The 13,586-nt window shown below is 41.3% G+C and overlaps 1 protein-coding gene across 3 annotated transcripts; it reads left to right on the forward strand.

Moving 5' to 3' along the window:
- Positions 1–7: 7 nt before the first annotated feature.
- Positions 8–9,046, forward strand: slc39a7 (solute carrier family 39 member 7). 3 transcript variants are annotated; one of them, XM_076112691.1, is made up of 9 exons: positions 3,178–3,336; positions 4,675–4,952; positions 4,983–5,165; positions 5,670–5,838; positions 6,255–6,329; positions 6,485–6,613; positions 6,852–6,968; positions 7,833–8,029; positions 8,156–9,046. In XM_076112691.1, exons 2-9 carry the CDS (start codon positions 4,683–4,685, stop codon positions 8,408–8,410), a joined length of 1,395 nt encoding a protein of 464 aa, XP_075968806.1. In that variant the 5' UTR covers positions 3,178–3,336; positions 4,675–4,682; the 3' UTR covers positions 8,411–9,046. The 3 variants fall into 3 exon arrangements, with proteins under 3 accessions (XP_075968805.1, XP_075968806.1, XP_075968804.1); XM_076112690.1 differs by lacking the exon at positions 3,178–3,336 and adding an exon at positions 8–144 and having other exon boundaries at positions 4,675–5,165; XM_076112689.1 differs by having other exon boundaries at positions 4,675–5,165.
- Positions 9,047–13,586: the final 4,540 nt, after the last annotated feature.

The raw sequence follows: 13,586 nt of genomic DNA on the forward strand, positions 1-13,586 counted from the left end.
GCGGGGTAATGTGAGACACCGGGTAATGTGAGACACCCCCTGTATCTAGGCAAATGAACACATTTGTGGTCATGTGACCATTATGTTTTCAAGCCCCTCCCATTCCCCCCTTGCCATGAAGGAGAAGTTGGTGCTGGTGCTGTGGTAAGTATGTTTTTTTATGTAAAAGTAAATTTTCTTGCTGTGAACTTAATCAACTGTTGTGTCAAAGCAAATTGATTCAGGTAGAAAAACTTATATCATACATGTTGATGAACTTCCAACATATAAAACCATGTGATTGATGCTAGCTGAAGATTAGCCTGAATTGCTAAGAGATGTTGTTTTTTCTAAAATAGTAGCTGTGGGGTAAAGTGAGACAAATGATGTGGGGTAAAGTGAGACTCTGTCTCACTTTACCCCACCATGAAGCACAAGTTAAGTTTAGTCTTAAACATATTTTAGTGTAATATTACATTACATATGTTTTATTTTTAATGTCATAAACATTGTAGAAAAGCCATCATGCCAAGAAACTACACCAGGAAGACAACCTGGGGCCAAACACCCCTCGCAGAGATGGAGAGTGCAGCCGCTGAGGTCATGCAAGGAAAGAAGTCCTTAAGAAAAGCTGGAAGGGATAGAAATATTGACAAGACAACCCTCAAAAGATTCATAAAGAAAAAAGAGAAAGGGGAAGTAAAATCAGTAGCCTGGGGTGCAGTAGCTGAGGCAAAGAGAATATTCACAGATGAGATGGAGGAGGAGCTTGCCAAACACTTGAAACAACTAGCTGACCAGTTCCATGGCCTTGCTCCAGTTAAGTGCCGTGAACTGGCATTTGAATACGCAGAGAAATACTATATCCCTGTCCCTGCCAATTGGACAGAGAAACAATGTGCAGGTAGGCTAGGGTGTGCAAGAGATCACATGATTCTGTAGGTTAACTTAGGCCAACTGATCTTGCCACAAAGCTAAATCTTATAATAATGAATTCTCTACTCTTTAGGAGAAGAGTGGTTTGGCAGCTTCCTAGCACGTCGCCATCTCTCTGTCCGAACTCCGGAGGCAACATCCCTGGGAAGGGCTACAGCCTTCAATAAAACTACAGTGGGGGAGTTATTTGAAAATCTGGCTGTAGTGATGGACAGGTGACAGAATTAATTCTTTAGTTGCAAATGTTTTATGGAGAACCTCAGAAGAATCCATGGAAACAAGAAAGAGTGGGAGAGACCCACGTTTGCTATAAAAGAAAATGATGTGGCACATGTTCCTAAAGGTGATGTGGTGAAGAAGCTGCCTCAACCTAATAGGCCTGGAGGAACCACACGGAGAGAGCAACTCTTCACCTTTCCCTGTAACCTTCAGGGCTGGAATGTAGAGTAGGTCTTGTTATAGAGTATGAGGCTGATGTTCTAATCCAGGTGGGTCTAGTCCTGTGTTCTGAGTCCCAGGCTGTTCTAGCTGGTTCTGATTATGGTCCCATGACTGTGTTCTAATCTAACTGGTTCTATCTGTCATTTGAATGTTAATTAAAACATTTTGAATTATATTATGTTGTATATGATTTTGTTCGGAGTTACTTTCAAGTGTTTAAAAAAAAATGTGCTTAATTGACCAATCCCCATGATTCTGTTACGAGTCCGATATTAGTTTTGGAATGTGTGGTTGTCAATCTAGCTGTCAGGATTCTAACTGTTACAACATGTGTTGTTATGGTAGTTTTAAAGTGGAAAAAGTAAGTGGATCAGTTTACCCCCAGCTGGTTCACTTTACCCCCTTGATTTCTCTGGTCTGTCTCACTTTACCCCTAAGCTGGGGTAAAGTGAGACACAAGACCACTTTTTTAAAAACAATCATATTTTCACTGCCCTTTGTCCTGAAGACATTCTGATCGTTTCCATTGCTAGGAAACATCCTGAATTAATGGGAAATGTGTAAATTTTACTGGTATATCATTTTAGCTCGCCTAGAGGGGAGCAAATGTAAAAAGTGTCTCACATTACCCCGCTCTCCCCTACATGGTTTTCAATGGACAGGAAAGATATGACATTTTAATCTGAAAAGTAACTATAGTTGTCAGACAAATAAGAAGTACGATAATTCCCTCTTAAATTTAGTGGAGTAGAAGTTTATGCAACTTTATACTTCTAAATGGTAATACTACAAGTAGTACAAGTACCTCAACTTTGTATGTAACTGTTTAAATAATATTGCTTAGTTAGCGTACAGTCCTCCACTGTATAGACAGGTACAAAGGTACAACAACAATAACTTTACATTCATGATGCAGCTATTGACTAAAACATATTTACAAAACTTGTATTCTGATGTTTCTACATATTTCTACAAATATACAGAGATGGAAGAAGTACATATATTGTACTTTAGTGAATGCAGCGATACCACAGTGTGTAAATACTGTTACAAGTAAAAAGTCCTGCATTCAATTTGTTTCTTTAGTAAAAGTGCAAAAGTATTAGCATCACAATCTGTAGTATGAAGTACCAAAAGTAAAGGTACTCTATGCAGAATGGTCCATTTTAGAATCATATATTATATTACTGTATTATAATTATTGATGCATTGATTTATCTCTTTAATGTTGCAGCTGGTAAAGATGGAGTCAAACTACTTTATACTGCTGGGAAGCTTAATAGATAACACATCATTATAAGTTGATTTATACTTTGTAATCACCTGAATCTGCAAAGTATCTACAACCGTCAAACACATAGTGAAGTGAACAGTAGTTCAGTATTTCCCTCTGAAATCTAGTGGAGTAGAAGAGTAAAGTAGCATAACATGGAAATACTCAAGTAGGCAACTTCAAATACTACTTAAGTAGGACCTACAGTTAAGCAAATGTAGCTACTACTACTACTGAGTTACATTCCAGCACTGCAAACATATTTATACAAAATATAATGTATTGTAATGCTGTTGTTAAAGTCGCAGACAAACGGACCTACATCCTGTTCTCCTGCAGGATGCCGCTGCTGCTGCGTCCAGCAGCCTGAGGGGAGTGTGTTGAGTCAAATCTCGCGATATTTCCAGTGAGACCTCTTTTGTCATCAGAAAGCCATTTTACCAGTATTTAAGTACATTATTATTCATAGAAATATTAGAAAACACCTTCAAATCATATGATAATCGTCTCAAATAAAACACACCTGGAGACAACAAGGGAGCACAGAATCGAGGCACACATGGGAGTGTTTATTGTGTTCTCGCGAGATTTCGATGAGTTTACTTGAGTAAATGCCACGTCTTACCAGTAGCATCACCGTAGACATAAGTATTAGCGGTTTATCAAACATACTGCACGCAGGACAGAGATTTATCCGACACAATCCGGTAAGAATGACTTGTTTGTGTATTTGCATTGTGTGTCGCAGTTATTATTGTCCGTGCTGCTGCAGCAACACGTTAGCAAGTTGGTTGTTAGCTAAGTTAGCTAGCTAGTGAAGCTAGCGGGCTTTCTTCTGCAACTTGTGCGATGATGCGTGTTTGTTGTTTGGCTTTCACTGTTTACTGTGAGATTTGAATTAACAGATTATCCCCACGTCCGATGCACGAAGCTGCCAGTAAAATAAACACTCGAGTTCAAAACAAAGCTGGAGAGGCTGGTTGATAAATAGATAAACGTGTCGCTACAGTTACAGGAAGAGTTCATCCCAAAATCAAAGATCCACGTGATTACCTTCACTTGTAGGGTTAGTTCATAATCTAGATGGTTTTGGGGATGGTTGCAGAGTTTTTTTAGATATTGTAGCGATTGAATGGCACTTGACTTGTGCTTAAATCACGACTAAAACAACTACATTTGAAAAGTTAAACGTCTGTTTGGTGTGAACTGTCCCTTTATGTCTGCACACATCATAATTATGAATTATTATCAATTGAAATGAGCCCCACCTTTACCACCTGCAACATTAAAGTGATGTGCACATAATGCATCAATAGTTATGATCCATTGATATAATAAAATGTATATAAGTATGCAAAGGGACAGTATTTTCAGTATATTTTAATGTCAATACTCGTACTTATTTTCACTGAGATATTTGCTACTTTTACTTCAGTAAATGATCCGAGTACTTCTTCTACCACCGACCATGATGCAGCAAAATGCATCCCCATCTGGAGTCACTGCAGTGGCCAAATTATTGGGCAATTTTAAATACCTGCCATGTTGGCACTATAATACAAACATGCTGATCTGATGAAGAAAGGCTAGCTCAACATAACACACCCCATTCTCACTGAGGAAGCACGGTATCTGGTCACTTCAACCAGAGTTGGTGGTAATCTGGAACTCATTGGACGACATACAGAGTGTGTTATGTAGCTACTGTAAATGCACAACATCTCAAAACAAGTAACGCATGCCATTAAACAGATGGTGTATTCCTCCTTAATCGTGTGATGTGTGCATACATGGACATGAGGCCAGTGAGGCAGAGTGATAGTTACTTTTTATTTTTATTTCTTTGCAATTTCATTATTAAATCTGCCATGACATTGATAGGAAAGTGAAGCTCTTGGTTTATTTTTATGAACAAAATAATGTTTACAATCGAGCAGACAGAACATACGTGAATAGTATATCATAGGTGTAAACAGCCACTGATCATAAGACACATGTGAGTTTATATATTGATGTCTTCTTCACTGTTTCTCTCTTTGTCAAAGGGGATAATATGGGCTGTGTACGTCTGCTGGCACTGACGCTGGCCACGTCTGCAGTACTCCTGTTAGCCGCCCATTCAACCAGCGCCCATGGGGACCACGGCCACGGCCACCATCACCACGGCCACGCCCACGGGGAAGACGATCACCAGGAAGACGCGAGGATGTTCCACGGAGCGAGCAAGTGGAGCGCCGAGGCCAACCTCCTTCCACACGAAGAAGAGCAGCACGTTCACGACCATGGGCACGTTCACGACCATGGGCACGCTCACGGGCACGCTCACGACCACGGGCACGCTCACGACCACGGGCACGCTCACGACCACGGGCACGCTCACGACCACGGGCACGCTCACGACCACGGGCACGCTCATCAGGAGGATGTTGTTCGGGTGCACAAGGAGGAGAGTGGACACGCACACTCCCACGGAGGGGAGAGGGTGAAGAGGGAGGCAGAAGGAGAGAAGAGGGACATGGTGGAGCTCTGGACACAGGTGTGGTCATGGGTTAGAATGGGAACAATGGGTCGTCTGTCTGAAATGTGGAATTGTTTGCTTATTTGCCTTCTAGCTGAGAGTTTGATGAGGAGATTGATAACACGGTCACATCTGTCCGTTAAGACTCGACAGGAAGTCGCTGCTTCTGGCCAAGAAATGGTCGGGCACATAACCGAGGCTCACCACTTCTGTGTTTTCAATTTCTATTCTAAACCAAGCTCACCACTTCCTGTTCACATTCAACAAGTAGATTTAAGAGTGGGATCGGACTTCTCATCTGACTCTCGGCAATACGCTTTTTTATTCCCCGTAACCGTCGTCATCAGTTTTATTCTCCTCGATAAGCCTCTCAGGAGCAAACTGTCCATGTATTCATTTCTTGAGTAATTTTTACTGATCAATAACAACATCGTAATCTTGATTCTGAGATCCTCATCCATGTTTTTTACCCTCGTGTTGTGTATAAAAGAAAAGTAACCCTCCCTCCATTCCTGTCCGCAGGCCATCGGAGCGACCCTGCTCATCAGCGCCGCTCCTTTCCTCATCCTGTTCCTGATCCCGGTTCAGTCCAACAGCGACCAGCACCAGAACCTGCTCAAGGTGCTGCTCAGCTTCGCCTCAGGTGGACTGCTGGGCGACGCCTTCCTCCACCTCATACCACACGCTTTGGGTGGGTTTATCGATCCATAGAAGTTTGTTTTTTATCATTTAATCCGTGTTGATGAGTTTTTATTTTCTTCTCCACCTTTTGCAGGTTTTCTTGAAACAAACTCTTTGTTAAGATGCATTTATGATGCAAAACACCTAAATATGAGATCAATCATCAGTGCACAAGAAAATAGTCCCCTCTTGAATCAAACGCTGTATATTCACACTCTTCATTTTTGTTATTCACTCCATGCACATGAAGGAAGGCAATCTAAGAGACGAAGCTCACTTTGTCTTTAGACGAACATGAATATCTTCAACGCTGATGATGATGATGATCGAATGCTCATCCAAAACACAGACTCTGTTTCAGGATCTTCAGTTTATCTGTGTGAGTGTAATGTCTGTTTCTGCCCGTGTCGTGTTTGTTGTGCACAGAGCCCCACTCTCACCACGGAGAAGAAGATCACTCGCACGCAAGTGAGGAGTCACATGACCACGGTCACTCCCACGGTACGCAGTAACACCCCTTTCTTTTTGCTTTCGTCACATGGTGCTCCTGTTATTGACGGGTGATGTCAGGTGCAAAAGTCCACCAGAGAAATTACCCCGTATCTTCAATCTTCAGCTGTATGCTGTAATAATGATGATATTCTCTGCCTGTATAGGAGCTGCCCACGGTCACATGATGTCAGTGGGTCTGTGGGTTCTCGGTGGGATCATCGCCTTCCTGGTTGTGGAGAAGTTTGTGCGAGCGCTGAAGGGAGGACACGGACATTCCCACGGACACTCGCATGGTACGCCTTGGAACTTCCTTGGAATACATAAAATATTCATCTGCAAAACAAAAAGCATTCTTGATTTGATGAAATGAAAGACTGTTATTGGGTACATTTGTATTATTTTGCTCGAGTGTATATTAGCCAAATGACCTTTTTAGAATCATCATTAAATCAGCCTCTGCAGCCGCTGCTCCGAATCTCATCAGTTGATCTCAGGACTGAGGCTTATTTGAACTTTATGTCACATTTCCAGATGCTCCCAAGGAAAAGGACAGTGATGGAGAAGAGGAAAAGGAAAAGAAGAAGAAGAAAGGAGCGAAAGAAAGCAAAGACAAGACGGTGTCAAAGAAAGAGGAGACGAAGAGCACAGGTGAGCAATATATTGATTACTTTTAAAGGCTGTGATTGAAAACAAAGTAGCTCCATCTGCTGGTCAGTTACTGACCTGCAGATATTTACAACTTTAGAACACAAGGATGTTTCACATTTATATTTCTAGTTATTAAAACACTAAATTCGGAAGGCTGTGCAGGTACGTGCTCACATCGTGCTTTATTATTTTATTTTGTATTTCATGAACTCAAAAGCTGTTGTAGAACTGTTTGTGTTGAGATCATAAACGGGTTAAAAGACGTAGATGTTTGTATTAAAACTGAATTTGAATGAAAATACTTTTTCGATATCTAGTTCACTTAGAACTATAGATTCTATCAAAACACACCCGTCTTCACACCCTGCCGTCATGTTTACTTTAACTCGTCGCTGCCTCTTGAACTTTTGTGACGCTATGACCGTGACAAATCTGTGACCAGACAGGCTGAAGTCCAAACAAACCTAAAACCACTTCTGTGGAACTTCTGCTACCAGGAACACATCTCTCCCCACAGTCACGCACACAGAGACGCACACCGTGAAAACAATACCGGCCTTTGTAAACTCAATATATTGTTTTTAACATTTTACTTTTATTGTGCAGATATCATGATCATCAATGTGATTTGTAAATGTAGTTTCATAGTGTAACTGTTGAAGACACGACGGCCGCAACTCATTTATTACAAATTTAAACTTTTCAATCATTTTAAGAGAAAATCGATACTCCAACTGTTCAATCTAACAGAAGCAACCGATCCTTTTCCTCAGAAGTGCTTCCTGGTCCTGTGTCTTCAATAGAGGCTCGCTGAAATCACTGAATGTCACCTCATTTCTTCTCCGTTCACTTCTCTTAACACAGACATCAAGGTGTCGGGTTACCTGAACCTGGCGGCTGACTTCACACACAACTTTACCGACGGCCTGGCCATCGGAGCGTCCTTCCTGGTTGGGCCAACGGTTGGCGCCGTCACCACCGTCACCATCCTGCTGCACGAGGTCCCACACGAGATCGGAGACTTCGCCATCCTCGTCCAGTCTGGCTGCACCAAAAAAAAGGTAGTGGCCTACTCAAGCTGCAGTTTGTATGAGAACAACGACTCCATCACAGACAATCAGCAGGTTTAGGGTTAAGAGACCACGTGACGTGAGCGCTGTAGCAACCCTCTTCCTCTTTCCCATCAGGCCATGTGTCTACAGCTGCTGACGGCTCTGGGAGCTCTGGCCGGCACAGCTTGCTCCCTGTTGGCCGAGGGCGTCGGCGCCGCCGCGACCGCCTGGATCCTGCCCTTCACGGCCGGCGGGTTCGTTTACATCGCCACCGTGACCGTGCTCCCAGAACTGCTGGCGGGCCGCTCCAGTTTCGGCCAGTCTCTGATGGAGATCCTGGCCCTGCTGTTCGGAGTCGGCATGATGGTGCTGATCGCCGAGTACGAGTGAGACGCTGCAGAGAAGACGGAGACGGGAGAAAATGGTCAAAAACGGTTGAAAATAAATGCTGGTTTTTAAGTAGCTTTCAAGTGGATTATTATTTGCCAGGGCTGTGTTTTCTTTTGTTTTTTTATTAATTCTGTTTTGGGACAAACGCCACCTACTGACGGCGAATGGATGATTTTTTTCTTTGTGGTTTTAGCAGGTCGTGGGCACATCCCTGATTTTATATCTTTTTCTGCTTCTTAAAAAAAAAAACGTCTCGGTGGGAGAAACTGAGCTGGAAAGAAAGGAACCTGATGGAAACGTTTCTGAGGACTGCTGTGTTGTTCACCGAGGGCGTCCATCTTTCTGTTCCCTCCGTCCCACAATTCACTCACCGCTTTCACCACACGGATCATTCAGCTACACTATTACTTGCAGCGTGAACTGACGGCCGGTTTCCTCCAAAAGTGACTTAAATATGTTCATCTTCCAGCCATCATTGTCTTTAGTTTTGCAGATTGTTGATCTTTAAATCTACATTTCAGAGTTGGGTCAGTGAACGAGCAGAGAAAGCAATGTTCTGACCTGCTCAGCTGTATGTGAAATTGAATGTTAATATTTTTACATTCCACGAAATAAAAGTCTGTGTTGTGGCTCCCACAGATTTACTCTCAAATCATTAAAGTCTTTATGGAAAAGAAAAGTTGTTTCAACCTTAAACATGCCTACGAAATAACACAACACGCAAAGAAAGGTATAAAATCCCGACCGCGTTGATGAACAAACCCCAATAAAGTTTCAGCATTTTCATTGATTACTTTTCAGCACGTTCTCGCGTTAGAGACACATGCTTAGAGATGTAATTCACTGTGATAGAAGGTCTGAAAATGGTTGCATGACCTGTTTTCAAACATGGTTGTAGCTGCTGTTACTAGACGTGACCACAAGAGGGAGCAAGATGTCGTCTCCGTTCCTCAGAAAGCTGTACAGGATCACTGTATCTATTACTTCTGAACTACTTGTCATACAGTGATACCGTAGAAGAATGAAATAAACATGCCTGCCGTGCAGATCATTTATCACACCCATGCCAACATGGGTTAGGGTTACCTCCTACAAAGTTTTAACAGAAGTGTCTTGAAAAGAAGAATGTGTTCTGTAGACATTTGCCATTTGGGGCTGTGTATATATATATATATATAAAACCATTTACTTGCTTTGATAATGTAATGTATTATATATATTTCCAGAGGCATCAATGGGCGTCGATGTTCTAGTTGGAAAGAAAAGTATCTTTGTACATTCCAAATTAATACGAGTTGGGCGTAAAGCCAACCTGGTTTTGTTTGTCACCACTTCAAAAGGCAAAGTGACACCTAGTTGAATCACAAAGAATGATTTCTCCTCTTAAAACTGTCAAAAGAAAAGTCCCCATTCACACAGAGAGAGTCCTCGTGTGACTACTTGGGCTAATAACGTGACCACATGTATTTATTATGAGCAGGTCAATTAAACATGGTCTGAGAATCATTGGGACATTTGAGATGGTAAAAGTATCCGGTATTAATTCAAAAGTCAAACTATATTGTGTGCTTTTGATTTTTCTTAAATCTTGCCCCAATAATAATCCTGTGAGCCCTGAGATCAGCGGTACTTTTACAGTTGCTAGTGGAAAAATAGTGAAGTAACTTATTTGCAACGACAGAAATTATGTTGTGATCTAAAAAAACAAAACACATCCTGTATCGGAGCTAAAAATGATGCATAAATGGTTGAAATAGGGAGCTAAACGTGAGGAATAAACACTTCAAGATCATCTTGGCTAAAACTAGCAACGTTTATTCAAACGGCACCTTTCACAGACGATACAAAACATGAAATACAACATGCTACCTAAAGGGGCTTTTAGCTGCTCTCTGAAAGAGTGTTAATATTGTGACGACCCTTGTGGCTGCTTCCCTGCAGGTTTGGAGGTGGGCGTGGCAGAGGGTCATCAGCAGAGCGGAAACACCTGAGCTCATCAGCAACACTGGCAACACATGGGCCCCGTGTGCCCGTGCACTCTGTTAAAAACCTTCTTTAGTCTCAGTTGGTCCCCCTCTCTCCTTCCTGAGCCACACATTTTGGTTTTCGGTTGACATTATTGTTTGTTTCTAAACTACACGACATTGCAGTCACACTTTCCACTCATGCACTCACGTACAATGCTGAAGTTACTGTTCCACACACCACTGTTAGACTCGGTGTCATTCAACAGACAATAATTCCCTTATAAGAAAGCAGGAAGCACACATTTTGAATGTGTCATTTACCTTTTTCGTGTACTGACACACATGCAAACAAACACACGTTATTCTGCCGACTGACCCCTGACCTCATAATATGTTCCTGTGTCCCTTTCTGTAACTATCAGTAAAGTAACGACGATGAGTATGGTCATAATTATCATCTCCACACTAAAGCAGGATATTGCCTAAACATAGGTGGTCTAACTGCACAACGTTGCCCTGAGGCAACGGAATTATGTTACAATACGTGAATTAGATTTAGGCAACAAAACAAACTATGTTTCGTAAAAACATGTTTGGGCTTAAAACAACTTTGTAGAGTTGTGTTTAGGTAACAAAACCACAAGAACACTTTGGGACACGCGGGGTTGAACACCAGTCAATCACAAGTCCTGAGTTTGTTTGAATCATCGATATTTGATACCACGTCTCCAACTCTGACCATTGGTGACGTGAATGCGTTTAGTCCGTGTGTCCACCACACAAAAGGATCCTAATTGACTTGCAATTGGCATTGTTATCGTACATTAATGACCGGCCACAGTACTGGGCTGAACAGACACATACCGGACACAACAAAGCCTCATTTGGGCACAGATGAACGATTAGTCTTTGACGATGCACAGTGACAACTCGTAGTTTTGATAGTCTAACTAAACGCCAACGGAGGAGGAGGAGGGACTTAAATTCCTGTGCAGCAGAGAGGATGCAGAGTTCAGCGTTATACGCAGACTGAATGAGCACCAAATGTTTATGTGGACCCCCCCTCAGGGAAGATGTGACAAAGACTCCTGTGCCTGCCTGAGATACTGCAGGCTCCATAAACACACAACATATACAGAACATAAAAGCACAAGTGCTGTCTTATATTTCCTGCTTTGTAACTATTGAGGACCGACGTCAAAGAAATAAAAACGATGTCATGTTATTAGTACAATATGTACTGCAGAGAGTATCACACGCAGAAGCAAATCTGCTGAGTCACAGCAGGTGTGCACATCAGATTGTTACTTATACGTAGTTACAAGACATGTTTTAAAGGTTGTGTGATTTAGATGATCCTATTGGGATCAGACATCATTGTTGTATTTTAAATCCCTTCTTAAAACGTTCTTTTATATATAAATATGTTAATATTTAAGCGGAGACATGCCATGTTTTTATTAATAACATGTTGTATAAATGAGGCTCTGAATGCTGTGTGAACAAACCCCTCTGTGTTAACATTCAGCACACAGAGAGGAATGAAAGTGTAAAGTTTGGTGAATGTAAGAGCTGCTGAAGTGGAGATTTATCATCAGAGTCTGAGAACAAACTCATTTAGAGGAAACGTCCTTTAAAGAGACGTTTAGTTACATTACAGACATTTAGAGACTCTGCTGTGTTGTTTTTTAATGATCTGTTTCTAGTCTTGAGGGTTCCCATACTGTATAGCTGCCCAGTAGCTACTAAATAGCTGGAGTACCAATTTATAATATATATCATAGAGAAGTTGCCTTTCAATAAACTGCAACCTTTTTAAAAAAGTAATCAGCAACACACAGCCAACATATTGTTCAAGGCTGGACTGTCTTGCTGAATTTATTTTTATCTTTTTACTTCCTGTATAAAGGTTGCTAGATATGAATCTGCAGGGGGAGACGAAAAACGTGGAAATAAAGTACATTGCACCAGTAGTACCTCAGTCAATAAAAGAAAAGTAAAAGTAGTATCTTCAAAATATTTTTTATTTTACAAAACATATCTTTAAAGGCCGTTTCCTAAAAACAAAAATCTCCACTTCAGTAGCTCTTACACCAAACTTTCTATTTTCACTCCTGTTTATATTCTGAAGGTTTTGAGGTGTTTGTCCATTCATCATTCAGTGCTTGATTTATACATTTTATTTCTAAAACATGGAGAAAATTGATTTTTATGGCAGAATTTTCTGATTTATGGATAAATACAAAGAGATATCCAAATGTCCCTCCTTAAAAACAGTCGACTCTCATATGTCAACAAAATTAAACTATAATTTTGAACCTGCATGGCTTCATCCAATGTTCAGATTTATGTTTTGGCAAATTAGCACATATTTGATAAGATAATGCCTCTTTTGCATATTTAAATTTTCATAAAACTTTTATTCCCAAAAACGAATCGTCTAAATGATCAACCAGGATATTTATTAGTTACATTTTTTAAACGTCAGCCAAATTGTTTTATTAGCCCTTGGTGCCTCAACTCAACCAAATCACAACACAATAGGCGACGGATTACAAAACTAAACAGATGAACCATTTTTGTGATGAAATGTGTTTTGGTTGACACTGATAAATAGTGTGCTAATATTATGGAGCTAAAATCAGTCTTTGTTAATAAAACATGGTCATTCAACTCACAAGAACCACGCCATTAAAAAGATGTACTAAAGACCCCATGTTTGATATGTAAGGCTTGAGCTGCGTGTAGCTCATCCGCTTTGTCAATGCGTTGTTTACACCGTAGGGTGTATTTAGTTTCTCACACTGGCAATGAAAGATTTCTGTAAAACAACCATAAAAATGGAGGAAAATGCCATATAGAGAAGGAAAACAATACCTGAAACCCATACTCAACAGCAGTGTGTGTGGGATTCCCAAACCAAACCTCAAGGGGACGTTCAACAACGACTCAATTGTCAACAAAGGCCCGGCAGAGGAGGAGCTCCCTGCACCTGCATGCTCAGGAATTTCAACCTGTTGATCCAGTTCTACACAGCTGTCATGCGATCTGCTTTTTTTCACATCCACCACCGTCTGCTTTGGATTGCCCACCAAACAGGACAAACACAGACCACAACAGACAGGACTGCAGAAAAAACCTCATTGGTGCCAACCTGCCCTCCATTCAGGACTTATACACCTCCAGTTCGCCTGATATCAGACAGAGTA

Source organism: Anarhichas minor, unplaced genomic scaffold (assembly GCF_050575085.1).
Source record: "Anarhichas minor isolate MPS153535 unplaced genomic scaffold, ASM5057508v1 ptg000051l, whole genome shotgun sequence".
Lineage (NCBI taxonomy): Eukaryota > Metazoa > Chordata > Actinopteri > Perciformes > Anarhichadidae > Anarhichas > Anarhichas minor.

What these genes read in the sequence shown, in the direction of transcription:
- slc39a7 (XM_076112690.1), top strand. Translation starts at nt 4,683, where the DNA reads ATGGGCTGTGTACGTCTGCTGGCACTGACGCTGGCCACGTCTGCAGTA. An exon ending in TTCCCACGGACACTCGCATG is followed by an intron (nt 6,614 to 6,851) that starts GTACGCCTTGGA and finishes TCACATTTCCAG; the next exon opens with ATGCTCCCAAGGAAAAGGAC. An exon ending in CTGGCTGCACCAAAAAAAAG is followed by an intron (nt 8,030 to 8,155) that starts GTAGTGGCCTAC and finishes CTTTCCCATCAG; the next exon opens with GCCATGTGTCTACAGCTGCT.